Source organism: Lichenostomus cassidix, chromosome 13 (assembly GCF_008360975.1).
Source record: "Lichenostomus cassidix isolate B80296 chromosome 13, HeHo_3.0, whole genome shotgun sequence".
Lineage (NCBI taxonomy): Eukaryota > Metazoa > Chordata > Aves > Passeriformes > Meliphagidae > Lichenostomus > Lichenostomus cassidix.
In genome coordinates this window covers 3,199,685-3,226,953 of record NC_139494.1, presented here as the reverse complement: position 1 = coordinate 3,226,953, position 27,269 = coordinate 3,199,685, and the positions used below count along the sequence as shown (strand labels likewise).

Genomic DNA, 27,269 nt, shown 5'->3' with positions numbered 1-27,269 from the left:
TGGGCACAGGGAGACCCTTATCTGGATGCAGCAAGAGGTTCCCCCATAGAATCATCAGCTACTTGCAATCCAGCAATGGATCTGAGCACAGCTCCACCTGTAAGGCTGGAGTTTGCTCTCTGTTATGTGAGCTTTGGGAGTTTTCCTTTCAAAGCCATGTATACCAAACCCCACAGAGGATGGGGAGCCTGGGCTCTGTGTGCTGGTTGTGGCTGGGGTAGAGTTAATTTTCTTCCCAGCAGCTGCTATGGGACTGTGCTTTGGATTTGTGGTGAAAACATGGGAGATAACATAGAGCTGTTTTTGTTATTGCTGAGCAGGGCTTACACAGAGCCAAGGCCTTTTCTGCTTCACTTATCGCCCCACCAGTGAGCAGGTCAGGGGTGCATGAGGAGCTGGGAGGGGACACAGCCAGGACAGCTGACCCTCAGTGACCCAAGGGATATCCCACACCATACAGCTCTGCTGTGCTGGGAGTGGCTGAACACCTACCTGCAATGGCAGGTGGGCAACAGATTCCTTGCTTTGCTTTGCTTTGCTTTGCTTTGCTTTGCTTTGCTTTGCTTTGCTTTGCTGGTACACATGGCTTTTGCTTTCCCTATTGAACTGTCGTTATCTCAGTCCCCAGTTTTTCTCAATTTTATCCTTCTGATTTCTCTCTCCCATCCCATCAGAGTGGAGTGAGTGGATAATGGTGCTGAGCTGCCATCTGGGGTCAAACCACAGCATTGTATCATGCTGGCAGCAGCCAGCCCACCTGGACTGAGGACTCACTGTGTCTTCTCAGAGTGGCAACAGTTGGGTAAGCATCTTCAGAGAAAACCTTTTGGGGAAAAGAAAAACCCAAAGCATCCTTTCCTTGGATCCAAAACTGCTAAACTGTGATTTACTCTAAATTTCATTTCAAAACTGTGATTTGTTCTGTATCTTCCTTCTCATCCTCACAGATATTTAGGGTTTGTTTGGCCCCACATGGAAGTAGTCAGCCCATTTCACCCCAGCTCTATGAACAACCTTGTGTGAACAGATCGTAAAATGTCTAGTCCTTGAGCTGGGAATTGCCAACATCCTCACATACTTTTTAAGGAAAGAGGGTTTCAAGTAATCTGAGAAAGAATCACAGCCTGCAAAAAGCTGCATTGGGGTGGGGCTGGAGTATTAACCTCAAAACCAGAAGTTACAAATGGTCAGAAAGCTCCCCTGGCTGGAGGAGGAGGTATAGAGATCCAAGGCACACTCATACCTGGGAGCCTCTACTGCCAAGACTCCTCTCTGCCTTCTCCCACTCTCTTCTCCTCTGGAGCCTGCACCAGCTGGACTGCTCTTGGACACATTAGTGACCCCACTTGGTGTGATACAACAGCTTTAGAGGCTGCAAATTAATGGCAGGATAAACCAGGCATTGTGGCCCAGGAGTGGGATGCACTTCTCTCAGGCAAAGCTGAGAGACCCAGAATGCTGCAGACAATGCCAGCCAGTGCTTTCTAAAGCATACTTCCCAAAAACATGCCTTGAGGGATGGATTCACAGCCCACAAACCCCAGCATGTCCATAAGCCCAGAAGGAAAGGCAAGACCAGAGAGGCTGTCAGCTGCCTTGCTGCATGGCTGTGCAAGTCCAGAACCTGCAGTCATGGCTGTAGGAACAACAGGACCATCTGGGCTCCGCTCTGGAGACAAGAGCAAGGCAGCACAAAAACAAGAGCAATCAAACAGCAAAAACACAGGAGGTGCTGTCATCTTAATAAAATGATGAACCAGCTGGTCACCAGGAGCCAGAGCAGCTTTCCCTGTGAGCCAGCTATGCCCACCTTCCTGGATGTGCCTGTGGACAGAGCACCCTCCCAGGCAATGCCACAGGCATGGGAAGAGGGAAGGGAAGCAGGAGGCCTAGCCAGGCAGCATACCAGTTTAACTGGAGGCAAAGAAGCCACCTGGATATTGGGAGACAGTCACATATAGGGGTGACACAGTCTCTGCTAACTGCTGCACATGATGCTGGACTCTAGTCCTCACTCCTCCTGAGGAGGCAATGAGCAGAGAACCCTGGGTTTATAAATTCTTCTCACTGAAAACCAGCACGATTGGAATTTGGTGGCCATTTGTTGCTAGTTTTCAAAAGAAGGGCAGCCAGCACTTCCTGGATTATGTGAGGAGCTGGAGAACCATGTTTCTCTCTTATTGTCACTGAGAACCAACAACTGGGAAGGGTCCTCACTCTCTGCAGGTGACAACACCACAGAGTCCTTGGTTGTCAGAAAGAGAAAGAACTCAGGAGGGGGAAGCCAGCTGAGAAAAGGGCAGTGGGGGACTTGCAGGCCAGGCAAAAGAGAAGAGAAAGCACACTGGAGCTGGAACAAGCCATCACGAAAACCATCCCAAACTTAATTCACTTGGATGGGACATCCAAGTGCTTAGAAAAGCTAGCGCTTTATCTTTGCAGACACAAGAAGCAAGAACTCGTTCTGCCATTGTGCAGTCACTGATTCCTTTCTTTCTTTCTTTTTGTTTGGTTTTTGTTTTTGAAGAGTGAGCAAAAGAGGCGTCGTTACAGCTTACCATGGAAACTGCCACTGTGGACAAGGAACGGCTGATATGTCCTCGGGATGTCACTCTCTAGCAGGTGGCCAAAAAGACACAAACCCTGTACCCAGGGCCAGTCTGGATCCAGCTGTGTCCCTGGAACATCTGGAAGCCAGACTCCCTGGCAGGGTGACCCCTCGGGCAGTGACCCTCCAGTTCCCCTGTGGTGGAGTCCTTGCCTCGGTGCTCCCCCAGAACAGATCATCAAAGGAAATGGAGTTGCTTTCTTGGAGAGAAGCGGTTCCAACTGGAGGGCTGCAGTTGTCGGTGGCCAAGCTTTCCCATTGTTATTTTACAGTTGCTTGATGTTCTGAAAGATATTTAGAAAAATGACTTTAACTGTCCTGTGCCAAACTGGGTGAGGGTGAAAAAAAAATGAAATTTGGCAGAGATGTTATTCATTCAGCATGTAGCTTGGATGACGTCCAGTGACTAACGCAGGAGTTTTAACTGATCTGGGAGACTAAAAACCATTCACAAATAATTTGATTTAGGGTCACTGTGATTTCTTTTTATAAATAATTTTCATTGAGAAATATTTTTTTAATCAGGATCGACAGATCCTAATAGCAACTCTATTGTGTGCACTGCTCATCGTTCCTGTCTTCCTAAATGACTTTCATATGTTGTGTGCTGGTTTCTTGCTTGCTGCACACGATGGGGCTTGTTCACGGGGTAACCAACGCCTCACGACACTGGACGAGCCATGCTGAGCTCCTCTCTCCAAAGGCACGCTCTGAGGAGGACCCAGATGGAAAGCAAAGGGAGCTTTCACCATCCTGTTCCTGTTCCTTTCACTGTCACTGCTCTGGTTCAGGGGCTGGTCTAAGCCTTCACACAGCCTCAGACATTCCCCCATGGCTGTAACTGCCTTCTGAGTGCTCTGCATCTGAGAGAAGGCAACAGCAACTGGGCTTTGATTGCTTTAGTGCTCCAAGTCCCATCACAGTGCAGGAAGTCCTCTGAACCAGAAAATGCTCCCTTTTCCATGGTGGGGACACAAACAGGACCAAGGGAAACATCTGACACAACCTGGAAAAAAGTCTAAACTCAGTTGCCTCCTAACCCAGCAGATCACCCGACTCAGCCTGAATAGATCTGGGAAGACTGCAGGAGAATTCGGACAGTGGATGAGAGAAGAATGACTCGGCGGCTCGAATGAATCTTGCTTGGCAACATCCTCCGTGTGTGACAGCCTTTTCTTTGACTTGCACAATAAAAATTGCAGCCCAGCCACTTCAGTTACTAATCTTATCTGTTGTTTGAATGGCTCTTAGCTTCCCTCCTGTTGATTATAAATGTTTGTACAAGTTCTTGGAGTCAGCAGAGTTGTTGTTTCATAGCTGAATAACAGGCTTGGGCTCCAAACTTCAAGATGTTCACAGTAATGATCAGATATATTCTTAAAATCCCGCTGAATTGGATTTCAAAACAAAAGGCCCATTGATCTTAAGCCTGAAATCCCAGCCACGACTCTGGAAAACTTTTCCCTTGTCTTTCTGAGGAACTGAAACTGGGGTGAAAAATGACTACAACAGTAAAAGAAAGAAGGATTTATCTTATGAGAGGAAGCTACCAAAATTTGGTCTTATTTAGGCTACCAGAACAGGACTGAAGGGGATATAATTGCTGCTGTGAGACACATGGAAGGGAAGACATTAGAAAATCTCATAAAATCTCAAAGCTGAGAGCTGTGGGGCTGGAGATTTAAAGATTTCTGATTTTCAGAGCAAAGAGGTTTGCGATGGGTTTCAGCAGAACCCACAGAGGAAGCACAGTGTGCAACCTGATAACCAAATGCAAGACACTGATAGGACTGCACCAGCCAGGATGGGCACACATGACCCAGGAGTTCCCTGCAAGATCCCAATCCAGTCTTTGGCCTGTACAAGACCAAACCTGGACAACGTATGAAGAGACTCCCCCAGCTCCTGCATTTATCCATCACCCTGCTCCATCCTGTTTTGCACCTTGCCTCATTCAGCAGCCATCCTAAGCTTGCCTTGGCCACATGATCTTGTTTTAGCACTGGACAGACCAGTTTAGACCCCTGTGGGTCCCCAGGATGGCCTGCCATGGTAGAGCTCCCATTGAAAAGATAATATACTATTTGGGAAGAAAACCACTTTTTTTCCTCTGTTCTGTTTACTTCAATAATCAAATGCCTTATTCAAGCCAAATTCAGGCACAAAATCAGAGCACTAAGCAGTGCTTGTGACTTCCAACACAGAAAGGTGTTGGACAAGCAGAATCCCGCAAAACATCATCCCACCAAAGCACAGACACTGGCAGGGTGTTCCCGGGATTGCTGCTACCACTTGGAGCACATCCACCCCCGAAACAGTAACACTGGCCTGTGCTGGGGAGAAAAAATAACCTCTGCTGCTGGCCAGCAACCTCAGCACCAGCCATTCTCACAGCACCCCAGTCAGAGACAGGCCATGCACCTCCAGGGCACAAACACAATTCCTCAGCAGTTTGGCATTTCCCAGCTCTACTTCATGGATAAAGTAGTGGTTCATCCATAGGGATACCTGCTGGTGATAGCAACAGGTGGCATGGACAGGCCTTGGTTAGGTTGTTTAATGTCATTTGACTTGAGGATAAAAAGAGCAAATCAAGAGAGAGTGCCAAAGCACCAGCCCACAGTCTGCCATGGGTGCAGCGTGGTGATGCTGACCTGGACACGCAGTTCCCACATCGGGAAACACCCAGGACAGTTCAGGGCTGAAAATCACTCACAGCACCCACGGAGAGCACTGCACATCCCAAGCACTCAGAGCTTTCCTGCAGCCGACAGCTGGCAAGCTGCAGCTCAGCCAGTGCTGAAATATTGTTTCTGTGGTAAAACGGAAACTGTTTCTCCATTTATTGTTTTTTTTACCCATGGACTCGCCATCACCACAGCATTAACCACAGCCATGGGGCAGGCTGGGGTTCCTCCTGTGATATCTGAGCATCATCTAACCCAAGATGTCTCAGCAGTTCACTCCCTGTCTCCTCGAGAAAGCCATTTGTGTGCCAAGCACATTCCGTAGGCCACCCCAAAATGCTCCTCGCAGCACCACTCCTAGTGCATCATTTGCAGACTTTTTGGGATTCTAGAGGTACATCCATGCCTTCCACAGCAATCAGCAATCCTGGAAGCAGCAGGCAGGGAAGTGACTTTTACCCAGAGCAATTCTGCCACTTTGCCTCCTGACCTGCAGCATCAGGAGAAAACATCCTTACTTGGGCTGGAGCTGGCTTAAAATTGAGGGTTTGGAAACAAGGACCAGAAGCTAAAGCATCTCCTCCAAAACCCACCCCCAAACCTCCAAAACCCACCCCCAAACCACCAAAATCCCACCTCCAAGCCCCACCTCCAAAGCCCCGCTGCGGGGGGACGCCCGGTCCCCCCGGTCCCCATCCCCGCCGCGCTCCCCAACCTCCAAGCCCCGCTCCGCGCCACAGGCCTATTAATTAGCTTCGTTATCTACCCCCAATAAACACACGTCCCACCCGGGGAGCTCGGGCATCCCACCCGGGCGGAGGGCCCGCTGCTGAGCGTTATCCCGTAGGGCTCCCTCCGGGGAGCACGAGCCCGGCGGCTCTCCGCGGCCCTGCCAGCTGCCCCCGGCGTGCGGGAGCGCGGTTGCAGCGGGGTCAGCGGCCGGGGCCGGGCAAGGCGCCGGTGCCCCGGAGCGGGGTCGGAGCGGGGGTCGGAGCGGCGCCGGTGCGCGGGCTGCGGGGGGCTGCGCGGAGCTGCAGTACCCGCGGCGGCCGCTCGGCGGCGCGGCGCTGCCGCCGTGCTCACCGGGGCGGCCGGCGGCGGGGGCCGCTCTCTGCCGCCTTCCCGCGCCCTCTCCTCGCTCCGGCAGATCTCGCGAGAGCGCGGCCGGCTGGTGGCCGCGGGGGCTGTTGCAGCAGCGGCGGCGGCGGCGGCGGCGGCGGGAGGAGGAGGCGGCGGCGGCGGCGGCGGCCGGGGGCGGCCGAGGAGGCGGCGGCGGCGGCGGAGGAGGCGGCGGCGGCGCGGGGGCGGCCGCGCCGGGGCGAGCAGCGGCGGGCGAGGCCCGAGCGGCGGCGGCGGCGGAGCGGCGGCGGCATCATGGCGGACAGAGACAGCGGCAGCGAGCAGGGCGGCGGCGGCGGGGGCGCGGCGGGCGCCGGGGGGCCGGGCGCGGGCGGCGGCGGCCCGGGCGGCGGCGGCGGCGGCGGCGGGGGCCCGGGCGGCGGGCTGCAGCACGAGACGCAGGAGCTGGCCTCCAAGCGGGTGGACATCCAGAACAAGCGCTTCTACCTGGACGTGAAGCAGAACGCCAAGGGCCGCTTCCTCAAGATCGCCGAGGTGGGCGCGGGCGGCAACAAGAGCCGCCTGACCCTCTCCATGTCGGTGGCCGTCGAGTTCCGCGACTACCTGGGCGACTTCATCGAGCACTACGCGCAGCTGGGGCCCAGCCAGCCCCCCGAGCTGGCGCAGGCGGCCGACGAGCCCCGGCGGGCGCTGAAGAGCGAGTTCCTGGTGCGGGAGAACCGCAAGTACTACATGGATCTGAAGGAGAACCAGCGCGGGCGCTTCCTGCGCGTCCGCCAGACCGTGAACCGCGGCCCGGGGCTGGGCTCCACGCAGGGCCAGACCATCGCGCTGCCCGCGCAGGGCCTCATCGAGTTCCGCGACGCCCTGGCCAAGCTCATCGACGACTACGGCGTGGAGGAGGAGCCGGCCGAGCTGCCCGAGGGCACCTCCTTGACTGTGGACAACAAGCGTTTCTTCTTCGACGTGGGTTCCAACAAGTACGGCGTGTTCATGCGGGTGAGCGAGGTGAAACCCACCTACCGCAACTCCATCACCGTCCCCTACAAGGTCTGGGCCAAGTTCGGCCACACCTTCTGCAAGTACTCGGACGAGATGAAGAAGATCCAGGAGAAGCAGCGGGACAAGCGCGCCGCCGCCGCCGCCGCCCCCGCCGTGGGCGCCGAGCCGCCCCCCGAGGCCGAGGCGGCCGCCGCCGGGCCGCCCGGCGCGCTGCTGCAGGCCGAGGAGCCCGAGGAGGACTGACCGCCCGCCCCCCGGGACGCGGACTGGCCCCGCCGCCGGCGGGAGGGCGGGCGGGCGGCGGGGCGCGGGGGCGGCGGCCCGGAGCCCCCCCTCCGCCCGAAGCCCCCCCGGCCGCGCCGCCCGCCCGGCGCCCCCCCCGCCGCCCGGCAGCAGCAGCGCCTCAGACCCGCCACCCATCGCTGGATGTTCCTCCACTTTACCCACCGTATCAAACAGTAAGCAGCTGCTAAAACAAAACAAAACAAAAAAAAACAAAACACACAAAAAAAAAAGAGTCAAAAAAAAAAAAGTAATAACATTATATATGAACTGTGTTTCCTACTTGATTAAAAATATAAAGAACTGAGTGTTTATTTCCCTAATTAACCGAGAACTTTTGTACACGTTTAAGCTATTATTATTAAAAGTGTTTGCAAAAATGGTCAAGATTATAATATTGCTGAATTATATAAAAAAAGTCCTTTTCATGTTGAGCTAACATTTGACTTTAGCACAAAAAAAAAGAGATATTTTAGAACACGTAAAATAATATTTTTAGTTTTTTCTTCTCATTTTGTTACCAAATTTCGAACCTTACATGGAGGTTACTATAGTATATTTGACACCCTATATACCTGTGATTAGAGATGTGTATATATATATGAGGGCTAGGCATGCTGTGTGTCTGAGCTTTGTCTAAATGTTATGCAGAAGTTTGTAGAGTTAAAAGGTACGTAGGTTTAATTCATGCAAGGTAAACAATAAGTGCTCTCTTTTATACAATATGCATTGCATCTGGACCTTAAACATATAAAAATGGTCAGTGAAACTTCTGTGAACATGAAGAAAAATTATTAAAAAAGGCATTTAAATGAAATTTGCTAACTTGTGATTTTTACGTTTGAACCAAAGTTATTCAAATAGTAAAAAAAAAAAAAACAGAAAAGAGGAAAAGAAAAAAAAAAAGAGAGAGAGAGAGAGAAAAAAAAACGAAAAGTAAAGAATTTCCTCCCATAATATTTTTTTTCTGCACCTGTTTGGTTTACAACTGAGTAGGCGTATTGTCATTATTGTGTATATGAGATGTACTTGTATTGTTCATAATATATTTTTTTTATTCTGTGTACTTAAAGTACTAAACCTGACGTGCAGCGGTTTCCAGTCCACCTGTTTTTGGACAGCAGGTAGCGAGTCTTTCCGTGTCGCCACTGGCACTAGCACTATCTCCTGAACTCGTGAGAGGTCCAGACCGATGCTTTGATCCCTGTTAACTTCCGTAGGCCTGTTAGGAACCAGTGCAGCGCGAGGGCAGCGTGATCCCACTGAGCCATGGGGGTCGGAGTTTGGTTGGACAGTGAAAGCCAAGCCGGTGTGTGTCTGTAACGGATTTCCATGTAGCTGTGGTGCTAGTTATTATTACTGGCTACATACCTGGCGAGCCTGGCCGTGCCCTGCCCTCCCCGTCCCAGCTCCCGCCACGTGCGGGCTCTGCTCAAAGCCTAGGCTAGGGAAACACAGATTTGTCAGAACACTAATCTGTCCAGGTGTGTTCTCCAAATTGAAATTGTTTGTAATAATAATAAGAATAATAATAGACTTTTACAGGTTGTCTTTGTTGTTTTCGGTTATGTTTTTTTTTTTCTTTTAAAAAAAAAGTTGGTGTGCTTTTAATTGACTAACTTCTTGCTGCTGTATAGTAAAATATTAATATATTTTTATCATTAAACTGCTGCATGACTATCATCATTGCGAGTGAAGAGAAAATGTTATAAAAAAAAGATGCCTTAAACAGTGAAAACAAAACTTTATTTTTTGTTTTTTCTTTTCTTTTCTTTTCTTGGCTGGAATTCAGTAGAGAGCATTTCAGAGAAACTAGAATCTTGTTCCACTCGGAAGTTTTTTGGGAATGCAATCATTTTGCTGAATGGTCTTGGCACAGTTAGGGGTCAGGTAGACCTGAGCTGCTCCTGTGCAAGCAGGAGCTGCCAGTGCTTCTTTACCGAGGGGCAAGGATGGAGTTTTGGAAGGGTGGGGAGAAAACAAAAAAAAAGCTTGTTTTAAAGAATTTGATTTCCTGCTGTCGTTTTATTCCCAGTTGAAATTATAATTCCCTTTTTCTTCTTGGTTTTTTTTTTTTTTTTTGAGATGTACTGTAAGTGTCAAAACAAGCTGTTTCCATTGTACCATGCATTATTGCCCTTGAAAGAAGTTTGCTGTTAGTGTTCACAGAAAGTTAAACACGAGACGCTGGTAGCGAGGTGTTTCTGTTTCTTTTTAAACAATCACTGGAAATGTTTAAAATTGCTTTATTGTGCACTTTTCCTATTTCCCAGTAGTGAAATAAGCTTTTCAGAGTGCGTAATGTGACATTTGAAATGGTTCTCAATTGCATGTAAACATGTGTCTGATAACCTGCTTCTAAATCGGAGGCTCTGGATGGGCAGTTCCAGCGATTATTGTACTTCAACTGTGATGTGTCGGGACTGCACTCTCCATGCTGCTAGACGTAGTTAGGAATTTAATTGCTTTGGTTTTGCTACTTGATTGATTGTCTCGGTCCTGCTGTTCACTGCCCTCCCCAAAGTTGTCGCGCTGCCGACGGACGCGCTCCGGCGCCCGTAGTTCCACGCCGCCGCGGTGCGTTCCCAGCAATAAGTAGCGGGAGGCGAGGAGAGCACGGCAGAGTGTCCTTCCGTCCCTCCCGGCTCCTGGGAGCATCGCTAACGAGGCAGGCTGCTCCCGTGGTCTTCCTCCCCGCGCCGCCCGGATCCTGCCCAGGATCCGGCTGACTCGAGAAGCGCACGGGCCGCGCGGTTCCAGTCAAACCAGTACAGCCTGGGACAGCCCGCGGGCAGTTCTGTGAACAGTGGCCGAGAACTTGTGGTCAGTTTTTGTCTAGTTTTGGGTTTCTTCTGCGTGTTTCCTTGGTTTTTTTGTTTTGTTTTGTTTTTTTTCTTCTTTTAACGCACGTTCTGTATGTTCAAGGACTTGATGAATGATGATAACGAAAGACTAAAATGACTGTAAAGATTCGTGGGATTTTGCTCCTGGTTGTTTTAGTTTTCTTTTGATTTATTTGTTTGCTTTCTTTGTTTTAATTTTTGTTTTCCCGGAGGTGCTCGGTACTTTACCAAGGCTCTAATATCTCAGTATTTAAAACAAAGTACAGAAAACCCTGTTTAATGTTAGAAGAAGAAAGGTATATTTGACCATATGTGTTGTTTTTAAAAAAGACAGTATGCTCAAATGTGCCAAGATACGTAATTCCTGAGAAGTATGCCTTATATTTTCCTTGAAATGTCTTGTAGAATAGGTCCAAGAGCATGATAAAAGCTACTTTATAATGACTACGTGCAAGAAAACTTGAAATTCATTGCAATACTGACATTATTTTATTTTTAAGTTAAAGGGACACTGTCAAGTAATTTACCATTGAAATACAACCACCCTTTAAGTGGTTTTATGCTAACGGAGAAATGTCCTCCAAATTAAAATTCTATTTTTTTGTTAAAAGGAAAAAGAAAAGTGAAATTGCTCTGTCTTTGAGAATTTAAATAAAAAAAAAAAAAAAAGAAACAGCACGAGCCGCTGTTGATTCCTGCCTCTTCTTTGCGGTCCCGCCGCTGATGCTGCGGCGGGAGGCAGCCCGCAGCTCGCCGGGGGTCTGGCCGGAGCGCTCCGGGGTGGTCCCGGTGCCGGGAGCCCCGGTCGGGATCCGCGGGCAGAGCGGAGCTCGGCTGCGGGGAGCCGGGAGCGCGCCGAGCTCCCAGCCTGGCGCGCCCGGAGGCGGAGGGCTTTTCGTTTTTGGAAAATTCGATTGAAGAAAATAAAAAAGGAAAGAAATACTTGACAGTGTCACTTTGCGCGTATCCCTCGCAGGGGTTGAAAGGTGCCGGGCGTAGCGCTGCCGGGAGAGCGGTTCCCAAGCTGTCCCGGGACTGGGGGAAGCGCAGAGGGGCTGCCCCTGGGAGCCGGGCAGAGCTGCCGGGGCTTTAACCCCTGCTCAGAGCCGACCGGTAACTTCTTTTTTTTTTTTTTGTTTTGTTTTGGGTTTGGTTTTTTTGGTTTTTGGGTTTTTTGGGAGCAATTACTTTGTTGCCTTTAAAAATAGCACTGTAACCACCTTTTTTATGATTAGCTGTAGTGTAACCTTTGTCCCTTCAAACTATGCAAGCTATGAAATGTAAATTAGGGATCAGTTAAAGATAGTTGATTATATTCAATCAGATGACATTCATGCACTAACTGGAGTATATACAGATAAAGCTATTAGAGTGACTTGTATGCTAACAGCAAGATATAACATACCTACCTATTCTAAAAAAAATGACTATTAATACTGTATAACAGGACTGTGGGGGTTGGGAGGGAATGTTATCTCTTATCTTCTTAAAAGGGGATTTAAGATTTTTATAACTGTTTTTTCCATCAAACTTTAATATTTTTGTCAAATTTTTAGGTATTTAATTTGTAAAATAGATTTTACTTTGTACTGGCGTACAGAAAATAGGGGTTGATTTAAACTTTTTTGAAGCCAAGTGATCAAGTACATTTGTAATAAAAAGTCAATGGATCTATATCAGTCGTACTCACTGTTTTCATTTCTTGTACGTTCTAATGCAGTGGCGCTGTATGTCTCCCAAGGAAAAAAATTGGGGAGGGGGGTGGAAGGAGAAGGCAAAAATGTCAGCATTGATGCTGCAAATTGATGCAACTTTGCGTGCTCAAGTGGCCCCTGGTCAGTGGAGATTTGGTAGATATGCATTTTTCCTAGAAACACGGTGCACTTTTTCCAGAAGGGTTTATGCAAACCTGATGTTTTTGGCATGTCTTCACTTCATGCTTCCACCTTGGCACCCTTAAACTCTAAAGTCGCCCCTTGGGAAGCGCCTTTCCCTGGCACTTCAGAAAAAGCAAAACCAACCAAAGCAAAACTCTGATTTCTTCTAAAGTGGTGAACTACAGCACATGTTTTTGCACCCACACACGTTGTCTCCCTTCCTCCAAGGTCTGCCACTTGCTTTTCTCTAAGTTCAACAGGTCAAAGGTTTTTTTGTTTCCTTTTTTTTTAAGTAAAATTGCCAAGTGGTTTGGATCGAAGACTTCAGCAGATCCACTGAGCTTGGATCCAACACCTTGCAGAGCACTGACATAATTATTTTTTTTGGTTGCTTCTTTGCTTTAAACCCAGGCCTCCCCTTCCCTGTCCCAGGGCATATACCAAATCTGATTGACTTGTCTGTGGCAGAAGTTGTGGGAGTCAGCAGGGAGAATGATGACATTAATGTACAAGAATGCTAAAACAGGTTTACATTTTAGGGGCTCTTATCAAGCATGAAAACTCAAAAGTATAACTAGAACCAACCAATTTCCTCAGTTTTGCTAGTCTGCCAGGTAGAAAGTGAGTCTCTCTTAGGTGAGTTGGAAAGAAGACAGTGAAGGCAAATTCTTCCGCAGCTGTGCAATTTGTTCCTTCAAAAACCTACTGCTTCCTACTGGATTGGATGGCTTTTGGAGACGTAGGGCTCTGCCTGAAACGCTGGGAGTTTCTCTTTCAAAATGACACTGTCAAGAATTTTTCATTTTTAGAAACCCAGTTTGCAGCTTTTTTTTCCTTGCTTTTTTCTTCTTTTTTTTTTTCTTTTGCTTTTTGTCAGGCTTACCCAAACTTTCCCTTTATTGTCTTACTCTCCTCCTTCATTGGCTGCCTGCTCCTTGTTAACTCAGCTTGTGCAGCTGGAGGGTCACTGTTCCTGGTGGTGTTTGGACTATCTGGAAGAGGAGCCCAGTAGTTTGAGATTCTCATGCTGGGCTTTTCTATATTTTTTGCACACTCATTTCTCTCCCTAAAAGTTTTACTGTTCTTGGCTTTCTCCTGTAATGCGTGAAGATAGGTGAAGGGCTCTGAATTTTTGGTGGCAGAACAGAGAAACGGGCTGCACGCAAAGCGTTGTCACAATGTTTTGACAAAACCGACGAGGTAAACAAGCGAGTTCCATTTTTATTCCTGATTCCTTCTGCTGTTGCCATCTCCCGTGCCGCTTGCAACAATGAAAGAGAGTTTCTGCCCAGAGCTTTTTTCAAGCCTGTGATTCCTTTTACTCTGCTCACTTGCACATGATTTAGCTCGCTGGCACCGCAAAATGTGCGTGGGTTGTGAGCGTGGCAAGGAGATACGTATATAGAGTTTAAAGCTAGTTAAGGTTAATTTAAATGGACTTCCAAAATTATAACCTTTTTTAAAAGCTTGTATTACCCTAAGAGCCTAATCTTTGGGCCTGAAGTTCATGGCAGTTTTCTTTTTCTCTGAAGTGGTATGTGCTGTGTTGGGATGGCTGAGGGTGATGGGCTGATGGCGCAGGAAGGATGCTCCTCTCATGTGGCAGCTCTCCGGAAGCTCCGCAGCTGGAGTCGGGCTGCCTGCTCTGCTCTGCTCCCAGCAGAGGCTGCCTTCCCGCTCCTGTTTGTGCCAGATGGTCCTGGGTCCGCTCTGGGAGTTTCTCTTAGCCTGCCTATCCTTCTTCTTTGCATGTTATCTTTCCAAAGCATTTCAGTTCCTGATGGGACTGTGTGTTAGCAGCGCTGCAGTCTGGGAGAAAGGCAGCTCACGTAAGGATCCACAACGGTGCCACTTCTTGTGGATTACAAGTGGGCCACAAAGCTTTACTGGGCTGTGTGTTGTTTGTTGTTAGTGCAGAACAGCTGCAGATAGCAGAGAGAAGGAAAGGCCAAATCATCCATTTGCAGGGGTTCACGGTGTTGCTTCTCCAATGGCATTCTGGATATTATACTGCGATTTGGATGGCATAGAAGTTGCTGCTGGAGGACTACACTGGAAGGGAAAGGATGAGCGGGTTTGTGTTCAGGCAGGTGTGGTGCTGTCAGTAACAAAGGCATTTCCTGAGCTGGCAGACTCACTCTGGTTGAAAAGAGTTTGTCCCAGGGGAGGAGCTTCCAGCAGTCACAGCAAAGGTGTTGTCTGTCTGGAGAGTGGGAAAAGGCTTTCAGAGCAAGGTGAGAGTTTGGATGTGGCAGAGGTGGATGGCCAAGGTACACCTGGGCTGCCATGCAAGTGCTTCAGCATCAGGATGGGTATGGGGGCGGCACTTGGAGAAGCCCATGAGAGCCCAATGACAGTGGCTCTTTGCCACAAGCAGCCAAAGGGTGTCAGGCAGCTGGTCCCAGGGGATCATGGAGCAGCAGGAGCTGGGCTCCCTGGCTGTGGTAGTTCTGCTGGTCCCATCACTGCAGTTTGGTGGCTCAAGCCAGATGAACACTTTTGTGTTTTGGAAGAGTCAGAGGATGTCACACCCACCTCTAGAAAAGTAGTAACTGGTTATGTAGCCTGTTTGAGGCAAAATATCACAGAAGAGGGAGAGTTGAAGTCATACTGCAAGAAACGAGGCATGTCTTCCCAGAAAAATGTCAGGTGGAGATAAGGTGAAAAAAGATGAAAGATAGATGACTTTTGGCCCCTCTATCTGTCTTTTGAATGTTGACTGATTAAAACAAGACAGAGTGAATGGCTGGATATCCCTGAACAATGCTTCACTGTCCCTTTGCAGATCGATACTACTGACTCTCCTTCACCCAGAGAGGGGATCTGGTCCTGAGCATTTTGCTCTGGAAGGCAGCATGGCCAGCCAAGATGGAGCCTGATCAGGCTAGCTGTAGATTTTGCCTGGGTGTTGTCTCATTTTGGGTGACCAGACATCACCTGGGGCTCAAGTCAGGCATGTGGTTCGGTAGGGAAGTTCTGCTGTCCCTGTGTAATGTACCTTGGAGCGATCTCAGAGAAGAAGACCTGATACTGTTTGGGTTTAAGACATGCTCCACCAACCAGTGGGCAGTAGGTTTATCAGACCAAGCTAGAGTTTGCAGAACAGTGAAATATCTAAAACACAGATAACATAGCTGTCAGGTCCTGGGCAGGGACTACTTTGCTGTTGAACTTGGCTTTGGCTGTGCAGATGACTCTGGCCATTTCCACACCTGGTCTTGAGGCTTAGGTTTCATGACATGTGGTGAACCTCTGCTCCTTTCTGCATCAGCCATCAGCTGGGAGAGTGTTTGGTTTGAATGGGAATCTGCTGAATCTCCCCCAGCAGGGTGCTCAGTCTTAACTCTCATGATTCCTTGGCTTTGCTGGTCATCAGTTAGTTTGCTGTTCATCCTGACGTTCGGTTTGCAAAAATACACACCTTAGCCCTTTCTGAGTCATAGGCCACGTAGCAGACCAAAGTGCAAAGAGGACTGGCTGCAACACTGGCAGTGGGAGCTCCTGCTGAGCTTCCCTGACTGTGGCATTGAAGCATTTTTTTTCTTGAAACACTATCTTGAAAAATGCAGGAAGCAAAAAAAAAAAAAAACCAGCTTCATTCTTTCTGTTTGAGATTGGAGAGTTGAGAGGTGTGGATTTACATCTGCAGCAAGGAAGGATGTGCCCTTCTTGGCAAGGGAGACCTTGGAGGGAGGTGGCTGTTGTGGGAGCATGCCACTGGGACAGCAAGTGCATGACTTGGAGAGGTTTAAACAGCTTTTTGGGAAAAATCTTCCTGTGTTGAAATGTCATCCCAGTCATGATGTTGATTTCAATGGAGAATTGCTTATGAAAGTGGCTTGCAAGCTGCATCTGAAGCCCCGTGACCATGCTGACCCCAGTGGGTTTGGATTTGGGCTCTCAGACATCATCATCATCATGCTGTGGATTGATGCATGGGCCAGCACTGGCATGGGATGTTTTGGGGCTGCGGGGGCTCTGCTGCAGGGCTGACCCCCTGGCATGGTTTGAGCTCCTCTGTGTCACTGGCTGTGCTGATGTGGCCAGTGCTGAAGTCCAGAGGCTGGAGGAGGCTGTGTCTATGTCATACCAGCCTGGACAGTTTCTGTTGCTGGGAGTTGAGGGTCAGTAAATGAGCAGTGGTTGGTTTTTCCGTTGCTGAGGGTCAGTAAATGAGCAGTGGTTGTTTGTTACTGGTGAATGTGTTGATGTGTGACTCAGGCTCAAATTGCTGTGTGTCCATCAAGGTTGGGACATTACACGTTGGGGGTTTTGTTCTCACTCTGGGTAGAAAGGCGGAAGGACAGTGGTTGTGCATCAGGCAGGACCTGTCTGTTGGGATGTCTGGGAGCAGCTCTGTCATTTGAAAGGCAGCCACCTTGCTTTGGGTGTCTCTGTCCCCCAGCTTGGGCTTGCTCTAGTGTCTCCCTGGGGAATGCATTGTATTTCTCCATGCTTCATCCCAGTTGCACAATAGTGAGCATGATGTAGGCTGCTGGCTTTACTGCCTGCAGTCTTCTGAGGTTTGGAACTTGCCTGGGCTCACCTTTTGCCCAGGCATCTCGTATGGGCAGGGGAGCTCAGACCAGCAGCTCCTGGGGAGTGAGTCTGAATCGGCACATTGGTGTCAGCCGGTCCAGGCTCCTCACAACTCACCTGGGGGTCGAGAGGTGAGCGCTGGGATTTCAGGGACCAGCTCTTCTCTCTGCGTCAGTCCAGCAGAAGCAGGTCCAGCTGGCTCACTTTTGGGCAAGCTGGGAAGGCTTGCTGATCTGTCAATACTTCAAGAAATGCCAGGGCATGGAGAAAGGATTTTGTGAAATCTGGTGTTTAAACCTCCCACTCGAGTGATGCTGAGGAGAGCTGGCAATGTAGCATTGGCTTATCAGGAGCTGTGTGGGCAGGTCAGCTTAAAAAAAATGTTTTGTGAGCAGCACTAGAGGTGAAGGAAAGAAGCCGGTGTCTTGTCAGGTACAGAGTTTAAATGGGGTCAGAATTTCTTTTTATTAAAAAGATTGTTTTATTTAAATAATAAATGACAGTAGATTCACCGTTGCCAGGGGCTGCTGAAGGCCAACCAGGCAGGTCTGAGCAAAGTAGGGACTAAAGGCTTTGAATTATTTTCTGTCATTAATAACTCTGAACTAAGCACTGCAAATTCATGTAAAAGTCATCTCTGCCTTCATGCATGTGAACAGTTTGTTTTGTGGATAGGTCTGCTGTGTTCAGAGGCTCATTCCATCTTAAAAAAAGAAAAAGTTGACTTCTGAGCTTCACCTGTCAATAAAAGTCCTGGAAAATGAGTCCTTGCAGGGTTCTGCAAGGCCATATGTAACTTATCTTGTCCAATGAAAGTCTCTAATTGGCGGTTTAAAGTAATTAAAAAAAAAGAATCCGTTGACTGTCAGTCTATTTTTAGTTTAAAGATGGACTTTATATGGTCATAAAGTAAAATTCCTAGCTTAATTATGGGAATCGAAGTACATTGGCTTAATTGCACAAAGAACTGCACGCAAGAGTACAGAGAGGACACGCTTTACAAGTGATTATCTGCTGATAAAATAACTGTATGGAGCAACAAGTGAGGGCACTCCAGGTTCCAGAAAGCATCCTGAGGCCAGAACTGCTGAACTGGTGGAGGAGAGATGGCATCAAATCCTCTGCAGGTTGTCGGGATTCATTCCCACCGTGGCAGTGGCTGCCTTGACTTGTATTTGTGGAGACTTGAAACTGGACAGGATTAAAGGAGCGATTTATAACTAAAGCCTTGGTTGAGGAGTTGACTTGTGTTCTGGAGATGCCTCCAGAATCTGGAGAAGCAGCTGTGGGAGGTTTGAATGGCAGAGAATTTGGTGATGGGAAATGCAAGCTCCCAATGATTAGGAGATCCATCAGACTATTTGCCTGTTGATTGGACATGTAGGCCCTGAAGCGTATTGGGATGCTTGGGGCAAGCCTTGGGATGTTCTTCTTGAAGCTGAGATACCTGGAAAGCTAAATTTGGGGTCCAGGAAGGAGATACAATTTAGGATGTGGCAGTACCTCTTCCTGAAGTCTTAGTGTGCCTGGGAAAAGGCAGTGACAGAGAGGTGAAGTGAGGAGCTGTGACTTCACAGCGTTTCCACTTCAGGCCAGGCATCCCCAGACTGGTGGCATGGGAGGTGGGCAGGGTTTGGGGGGGACAGAGTGGACAATCTGGTGGAAGGCTGAGGCTGTCAGGGCTCTGGCAGCTGTTGGGTGTGGAGTACACGGAGGTTGGGAGCAGAGTTGTGTGCGCAGGAGGGACAGCCAGCTTCAGGCTGTGGGCTGGAGTAAGGAATGGGCACGTCTGTACAACAGGGTGGAAACAGGAGACAAAAATAGTTGTTGTAGACTGCTCAGCGGTGAAAAAAGACCTCGGCACAGCTGGTCTGATTGAAACATGGTGGGGGAGATGGAAATCAATAAGATACTGCATTACCTGCCATTGTACTCCACTGAGCAGGTATGTTAGGTCATAAAGGAGGAACACTACATCTAAAAGGTTGCTGTAAAATCGGAGGAAATTGGAGTACTGACAACCAAACAGCCACATTTATGTTGGATATAAATTCTGTATTTTAATGACATGGAGGTATTAGGAAGTTTTCTGTTCCAAACAAGAGGAAAGTTGTGGATTTCATGAGCCTTGGCAGAAAAAACAGGCTCATGCATCTTCATAAACCTTTTAGTAAAAGTAAGGTCCATTATGACCATGCTATCTAGCCAGGTTGGTTGGGAAGGAACTGGCTAACATTTTCGTGAGCAAACATCTTGATTTACTTAAAGGATCATTTCTTGTAACAGCCTGGTCTAGAGTTAGCCTTTGTTTAGTACTAAAATATAAGAACTGATCCAAGATACAATTATTGTTGAGTTGTTAACTAGCAGTGACCAGCTGGGGGTCACTGAATTGCAGGTTCAGCATTCTCAGGGGTGGAAGGTGCTGGACTGAAAGTGAGTCTTGTGTAGCAAAATATTGCAGGGGAGAAGATCAGAAAAATGAAGTCCTTAGACTTACCATAGATACCTGGGAGGGTTACAGGCATCCAGGTGAGGCAGAACTCTGTCATGAAAGAGCAAAGTAAACAGTTGTTAAAAATAGTTATAAAGGAAGGGACTTGTGAGTGCAGGAAGATTCTATCAAAGGACAGAAGTCTGACTCTTGAGGAGCACACTGGAAGAACCATGCAGTAGGGCAGGTAACCATGATCTGAAAATGAAGCAGTTTAGGAGGGGCTTTGCAGAGCTGGGGGCCTTGGGGAGCTAGTGCTGTCTGAGGGATATCAGAGACAGGACTGAGGAGAAAATCTGGATGTGCAGGAACTGAAGACACTATTCATTTCCTGTACTACTTCAAGCCACTGAAGTGACTCCTCCATGTCATTCTGGAGTACAGGGCATGTTTGAGAGCCTGCTGTGCATCACCTCATCCTTTTGGGTGAGATAAGGAACCTCCCTCTGAAACTCAAGTGAGGCAGAGATGCTGCAGGAAATTCAAGTGGAGAAGCAACAGGTGTATCAAGGGGTTTTAAAAAAGCTTGGGACTGAAACACTAAAGGTACTAGCAAAAACAGGGCTGTCAAAAAACAGCTTAGTATTCTCCATGACTAGATAACATCCTATCCTGACTAGATAATATCAGGTTGTTGTTTATTTGTTTGGGTTTTTTTTTAATTGAAGTATTAATCGGGAAACTGGGAATTGCAGATCAGCACCCCTGACCTCCAGTTTGAGAAGGACAAGCTGAAGTGCTGTAGCTTTCCAATTTGTGAGAGGTGGAAAGCAACATACTTTCTGCAAAGAAAGGGGGCTGGACCAGGTGATTCCTTCCAACCCAATCACTCTTTGATTCTATGGTCAGTCTTGTTTGCTGGGGCACCTAACAGAATGTCTGAACACATTGACAAACAAGATAAAAAATACTCATGTAATGAGAAGAGAAATATCACAAAATCTTTCTTTGGTTGCAGTTGATATTGGTCACTTGGGGAGCAGAAGGTAGACTAAAGTCTAGTTAGAGAAGGTGATTAAAGGCTTCCAAGTCTGTATCTTCAGCCTTTGAGCAAATGAGTTCTATTCAATGGTATCATTCGACCTAAAGTTGCTGGGTGGAGAAGGATTGATTTTCATGGAACTTTTCTGGTGGACACAACTAGCTCCAGGCTGCAAAGTCTGGTTGAAGGAGAAAAAAGCCCAAAATACTGGGTAATATGGCATCCAGAGTTCTCCTGTAATGCAACACTGCCAGTTCAAATTCCTGCCCTGAGCTGGACTTGCAGGTCTGCCAGATCCCAGAGCATGCCTCAGCGTCTGATATTGTGGGTATGTTCTGTTTTCTTTTCTTTTTACCAAGAAAAAACTAAAAGGTTTTGATTTTTACAATGGGCAGAAAGGGAAGGAGTAGGGACAGAGGTCTGGGCAGCATCTTCCAGCTCTTGTCTAGGTCTGTCCTTGAGGGAGGGTTGTTGGTGTGTGTGCACATGCAGACCTGTGCTACCTCTCTTCCCAAGAGACTCAGGAGGACCCACAGGTAATTGGTGTCAGCTAAAACAAGTTTTTGCTGCTCTGGCTTAGTTTTAAGCTTTTTAAAAGCCTAGGAGTCATGGCAAACAGTCTGGCTTCTTCCACCTTCCCTGTCTCCAGTAGAACATGGTACCAAAGAGTGAGTGCTTTGATGAGTTGTTGGAGTTTGCAATAGCAGCAGGATAACTGCAGGCACTGCGACGCTTTCAGTCAGAGTTTATGTTCAAAGACAAGGAGCACAGTGGTTGGGTTATACTGGAGAAGTGACCCCAGCCTGGCTATGGCTGGAAAATTGAGAAGAGCATGATAAGGTTTGGTGCTGTGAGCATGGGACTAAACTTGGGACATGTGAGGCAACAGGCAGCAGGGGAAAAAAAGCAATTTTTAATGCTCCATCAGTATGCCAGGCTGTAAGTGAATTGCTCATTCAGGAAGAAGAACTCAGATTCTGGTAGCAGAGCAAATGAAGTGAAGGTGTGCAGCCTGCCACAGGAATCCTGCATATTCCAGGTGTAGGTGCAGGTCTGTGAGGCTGCTGAGCAGGAGCTCCTCTGTACCACAGCTCGTTAGACCCCCACAGTGTTCCTGTGCTGCTCCCCCTGGTAATCGGGTGGTTGTCACTGGCACAACCTTTGTCCCAACCCTTAGAAATCCATTAGACTGCTCACTTTCTAGATCAATTATACCAGCTGACTTTGAAGTACTCAATATAGAATCATCGTGGTATGCTTGCATGATAGTTATTTGATGTAAGAAAACAATTTCTTGTGCTCTCTCTTTAGGAATTTGGGCTTTGAGTTTCACTGGGGTGTGTTGTATGTACCCAGCTGCACAGGATCAGGCCCATCTCTGTTTTAAAATGTATTTCACATCTGCGATTAGAAATGTTCTAGGAAACAAATTAGGAGATCAAGTTGTCTGTCACAGGCTCAGATGATCATAGCAACTTGTGCTAAAGGCTCCGTCCTCGTAGAGACCTGCACGGCTGCTTTGTGTAACTGCTGTCAGAGCTCTGGCGTTCTGGTAATAGTGTTTTTTAATAAATGTACTGAGTATACTCGCCTTTAAATCCTGTTAGGTACCAATAATTATCGCTGGTATTCTGTACATTAGCTCTGTACTAGCATTCACATTGGACTAGGCTTAATAGCGTGTCAAAGATGACTTGAAAAAGGAAAATTAATTTATACCCTTTTTGTGTGGTTCTACCCCATGTAGTGGGTGGTTTGTAGAAGTACCAGAAGTGCAACAACTGTCTTCCCCCTTTTACTAGCTGTGATTCTCTGCAGGAAAACATACAGATTTAAATCTATTTTTCCATCCTTTGGAGACACTGAGATAATTATCATGGTGAGGTCCATGCAAATACCCAGACAGACTGGGCCCTCATGCTGAGATAAGGCATCTTTTCCATTTGCTTTTTTTTTCCTTTTCTTCTGCTGTCCATCCTCCAAGCTGTTTTTTTTTTCTTTTAATGTAAAAAAGTTATTCCTTCATCTGTCGGTGCAACATCCCCTAGCATATTTGTGGTCTTCCAGGAAAGACAGACAGGACTGGAATAACTAATGCCAAAAATTGCCCACGGCAAGGGAGGGAAATCCTTGTTTTCAAGACAAACCCCATCCAGACTTTTTTCACACACCCCGCAGCACACCACAAGGGTATAAATCCCGACTTTTTCTTTTCCAGGTGATCTTTAAGGCCAAGTAGCAGAGGGCAGTTTTGCCCTCCAGGCGGGGTTCCGCCGGTTCCGGTGCCGAGTGGCATCCGCGCTGTCCCGCAGCTCCGAGCCCCCGGCACCCCGGCATTTAGGGAGCTCCATGGGGTTGGCTTTCACCGTGTCCTCAATTTGGATCCCCAGGGCAGAAAAATTAGGACTTTCTCAGTTAAAGAAAAAACCAAAAGTGAAGCAAAATCTCTGGAGAGTTGTGTTTCCCCGCAGCAGTGACGGCCCCTCAGCACCCACTTCTGTTCAGCCAGTACCCCCGGGTCAGTCCTGCTGGGTTTTTAGCCATCTTGACCTCATGTTTGCAAATATTATTGGTAATATAATGCTCTATGTACAAATGTCTGTGTGGCTCATGTGTATGTTCCTGTGGTTCAAGTCAGCCACAGACTTCTGGAATTTCATTGTACTTTGGTTAAATGTTGGACTTTTAACTCTTCTACTGTATGGCTTCTTGATTTCTCTTGTCCAATGTGGACCAACTCTATTTTTGGAAATAAATAAGCATGTAAATAAAATGAATGGGTTTATGCCACTTACAAGAAAATGCTTTATTTAAAATATACACTCAGTCTTGTATATTTTATGGTATCTCAGGGAGCAGCCGAGGCTCAGGCCCCAGCAGCCTTGTGCTGAGATACCATATTATGTACAAATTCACTTCCAAGTGCTTTTGGAAGCAGACTTCCCATCTCCTGAGCCAAACCCCTGTAGGACCAGCCTTGCGGGGGAGGGAGGGGGGAATCCAGGAACACGTAGTGTGAGGGGAGTAAAGGAAAGACACACGACTTTCCTCTCAACACAAGGCTTCTGGTTTGAGGTGTCCGGGTGCCAGAGACGCTGCCGGGTGCAGGGATGCCATGGGTCGGTTCTCAGCTCCTGCCTGGGAGCACATGGCGATCAGGAGCACGATGACATCTCTTTTTTTCTCTTTTTTTTTTTTTTTTTTTTAAATTCTCCATATAAACCAATATTTACCAGTAATTCTGTGTTTCTGTTTTTGTTTTTTGGCAGACTTTTACCAGTAAATATCGGTTTATTCCTGAAACCAGAAGCCCTAAACATACCTTTGTTTATAAGGTCAGTTGGCATTTTGTCTCTCTCATTCCCCACTCCCCCCAGTACAACCCAGCAGGTGGTTGAAAGGTACCGAGTTCTCTTTCTAGTTTTCCTGCTCTGCATCTCTGGGAATTGGAGCCTGCAGGACCTAGAGCCTTCTGTTGGTAACGTAGACCCAAGTTTACAAATTATTCTTTTACCATTTTAAATCCTGCTTTTATGGACAGAGGTATTCCCACCTGCCCACCACGGGAATTGGTAGAAGCCCCTAAATTGCTCCTCCTCTCCGAAGCCTGTGGGTAGGTCTCTCACTAGCATCTTCAGGCTTGGGGCTGAGAAAATAATTTATCCCAAAATAAACACTAAAAACTGCCATTTCTGGTTTACAGTGAGCAGGACTGGGGGAGGGAAGGGTGGGAAAGGAGTTTGAAACTTATTTTCCCTCCTTTTTTTTTTTTAGAAAGCAAATGTGGATGTGGGGAGGAGGGAGAGAATGTGAATGTGGCCCTTCCTAATCTCATTGTAAACTCTTCCTCTGAGGCTGTGAAAAAGGGCAAGTGAAAGATCTGATCCTTAAAAGGACATCACTGGGTGTCTGAGACCCCAAAAGCAGCTGAAAATTTTTAAGGACTCTTCACTGCTTTTGGTTTACCCCAAGACAAATTGACTTGGGAGTGTTGAAGCCTCCTTTTTCCCCACAAGTATCTGCCACCCAAACACTGCACGTTTTTTTAATGCCCCTGAAATAGAGAACCTGATGAGGGACAGAAAATGAGTTGACTGCATGGCCCCAGCCAATTTTTTCTCCCAAGCAAACAAAATGCAAAAAAAAAACCCAAACCAAAACCCCCCCAAAAACATAACCTCCTAAAAGAGCAAGTCAAAGAGGATCTCACATGCCCAGTGTGGTTTTGTCGTACGTGGTTTGCAAGGGTGTTTTTGGCATAGCTGCAGCCCAACTATGTCCCTTTAAGGAGCACCGTGGCTCGTTTCCTCCTCATGAACCCCTCGTTTCCTCCTTACAAATCCCAAGCTGAGGGTTTTGCCGTTCCTGAGAGCAGATCGAAGCTCCTGCAGCCTTAGTTGGAGTCCAGAATGAGGGGAACCCTTCCAGCTGTGCACTTTGAGCTGAAAACTACCTTTCCTCCCCTTTTGCAGCCTGGGTGGTTCTGATTGCTGGCAGTTCTGTAATACAACCTTAATCTGAGCAGTTGAGGCTGGTCCTACCTTATCTTCAGACGTCTTGCGGAGGACTCCTGTTACCAGTTTGGTACTCAAAAGCTACACCCCACCATCAGAAGTCACTTTTTGTTTTTTTCCAAAGGCAGTGATAGCTCACCCTCTCTAGCTCTTGTGGAAAAACCTGATAATTGCAATGCAACTTTCTAATAAATTGTTCATATATTCATAATTCCGTTGCAATCCCAAATTGGAGAAGAGATCTGTTAAAGGTATATATTAGTCTAGATTTTTCTTATTGTAAATACTGTAATTTTATAATACTGTCAATATTTTATTAACTTAGAAATATTTAACAGAGTTTAATCTATGGTAGTTGATTTATTTATAGGTTTATGTTGCAGCCAATTACATTCTAATGTAAGATTAACTTTCAGCATGTAAACTTCGAGTGAATATATCTTTGGAAAGATTAAGAGAGAAAACTCTCACTCTTAATCTGTAATATTTATCCCCAATTCCCAGTTGGGAATTATTTAACAAAATATTGGGAAGTTTTGAAAGCTCATGAATCTAATAACTGCAGTTGGATTTGAAAACTTGAATTTTGAGATGTACCTGGCTCTTTGACCCTGTGAACAAGTTCGTTTCAGTACCTGACCTCTCTAGCACGGAAGTCTTTATTTTGAGCAAAGGGACACTGTCAGATCAATTTTAGATTCTTGCTTTTGGGGGGAAAAAAAATGCCAAATGCAGCCCTGTGGCATGTGTGTTAATTCCTTTGGGATCGCAAGGGGAACAGCTCCTCTCCTGAGGGTTTGGGTCCCTGGCCAGAGCAGCTTCATGCCTGCAGCCAGGCAGGGGCAGAGCTCCGGCCGCTCCGAGGGGTCTCGGCAGTTGCGGTGTTCCCACAGCCCTGCTGCAGTCGGAGCTCGGGGAGATGGGCAAAAGTGCACCAAATCTAAAACTGGACAGTTTTTGACCAAAGTTTTTGCTTTTTAAAAATTGAAATCTCTCTCTCTCTTTTCACCTGATGGTGTCCCTTTAGCATCATAAAGATGTTCGCGTTCTCTGAAAACCATGAGAAATTATTTTCTTTTCAAGGCAGGGGAGAATTGGTCTGTCATGTGTTTGTAACGCAACTTGCATAAAAATACCAAAAATACCTCGAGGGTTTTCACAGGCGTTGGTATTTTTTGAGTGTAAAAGTTAATCTTGATTAGAGATGTGCCAATCTTTACTGCTTTCCTGTAGTGTTGTTACACTTAGGCATTTCAGTTCACTTACAAATATATACTGTAACAGTATACTTTGTACAGATTTATTTAAAATTTATTTGAAAACTGAAATAAAGTAGGCAGAAAATAAAGATATTTATTTTTCATTTGACTATGTAAGAAGGTATCATTCTTTTGGTTTTAGTGCACTGGTGTACCAAGCCTCAGAACCACTGCTTTCTCCAGCTCATAGGATGCTTTTCCAGACTGTGGATACGTGTATGTGTACTGCTGTGTTGATAACTAAATGCCAACGATGGAGTTCGTTGCTTTTATACATCCCAAAGAGAAGTTCTCCACCGTTCACTGTCTGTTTTCTGACCGAAAAGGCGTGTGTTTGTGAACAGTGTTCACGCGAGCTCTGCCATCCCACCCTCACATCAGCTCACACCAATGCCAGGATGGGAGGAGTTGCCTGCGTACTTCCCCAAAACACCCCGGGCCGCAGTGGCATCGTCAGGGAGCAGTTCAAACCTGTGTCCTTTGGGCTTTGTGTAAAGCAAATGCAGAACAAGAAAAATCGAAATGTTAAATCCATTAGAAAACCAATTCCTTATTGTACAGTAGTATGGAGATCTCTAGTCAACCTGCCATTAATAATAGATTCTTATTTTTTGAATGATCTATTTAAAAGAACAGCAAGCATTGTATTTGCTAGTAAATCTGAAGTGTTTACATGGAATTACTAAATAAATTATTTGATCTAAGATGGCTCTTATCAGTGCTGATTTTTAATAATGGAAATTCATTTTGGCAGCTGTTTTTTTAGTTCGCGCTGTTCTTTAAAATCTTCCAAAGCAGGTTTTTTTTTCACTGCATCCTTGTGGTTCAAGTTAGGTTCTGAGGAAGAGGCAGAGCACATCTCTCCCTGCGAGGCCTGACAGGAGTGCTAGCTCACGTTTTCCAGCCCCTTCCCTGAGGCTGTCCCTTCACATCCCGAGCAGCTGAGAGGGAGCAGGATGCTCTGAGCCCAAAGCCCTGCAGCACTCACTGCTGCTCACCTGCACGTCTCACCGGGCTGAGGCCTGGAGAGACAGCATGGGGTTTTAGAGCAGAAAGCATTGGGATAGAAGTAAAACATCATCCTGTGAGGTAATGAGCTGTC

The 27,269-nt window shown here is 47.2% G+C and overlaps 1 protein-coding gene and 1 long non-coding RNA gene across 18 annotated transcripts; one reads left to right on the top strand and one right to left on the bottom strand.

The window, feature by feature from the left end:
* Window positions 1-5,427: 5,427 nt before the first annotated feature.
* LOC146431095 (uncharacterized) lies at window positions 5,428-6,372 on the bottom strand. Its single transcript, XR_014854852.1, has 2 exons — window positions 6,062-6,372; window positions 5,428-5,785 (listed from the first exon to the last, which is right to left on the bottom strand). It is a non-coding gene; the product is annotated as an uncharacterized LOC146431095 (long non-coding RNA).
* Window positions 6,373-6,444: 72 nt separating this feature from the next.
* On the top strand, window positions 6,445-26,871 carry PURA (purine rich element binding protein A). Of its 17 annotated transcripts, XM_085073365.1 has the most exons (4): window positions 6,445-7,835; window positions 23,664-23,729; window positions 23,816-23,872; window positions 24,867-26,871. In XM_085073365.1, the coding sequence occupies exon 1, from the start codon at window positions 6,670-6,672 to the stop codon at window positions 7,618-7,620; it is 951 nt and encodes a 316-aa protein (XP_084929491.1). In that variant the 5' UTR covers window positions 6,445-6,669; the 3' UTR covers window positions 7,621-7,835; window positions 23,664-23,729; window positions 23,816-23,872; window positions 24,867-26,871. The 17 variants fall into 17 exon arrangements, with proteins under 17 accessions (XP_084929491.1, XP_084929496.1, XP_084929492.1 ...); XM_085073370.1 differs by lacking the exon at window positions 23,816-23,872 and having other exon boundaries at window positions 26,310-26,871; XM_085073366.1 differs by lacking the exon at window positions 23,816-23,872.
* Window positions 26,872-27,269: the final 398 nt, after the last annotated feature.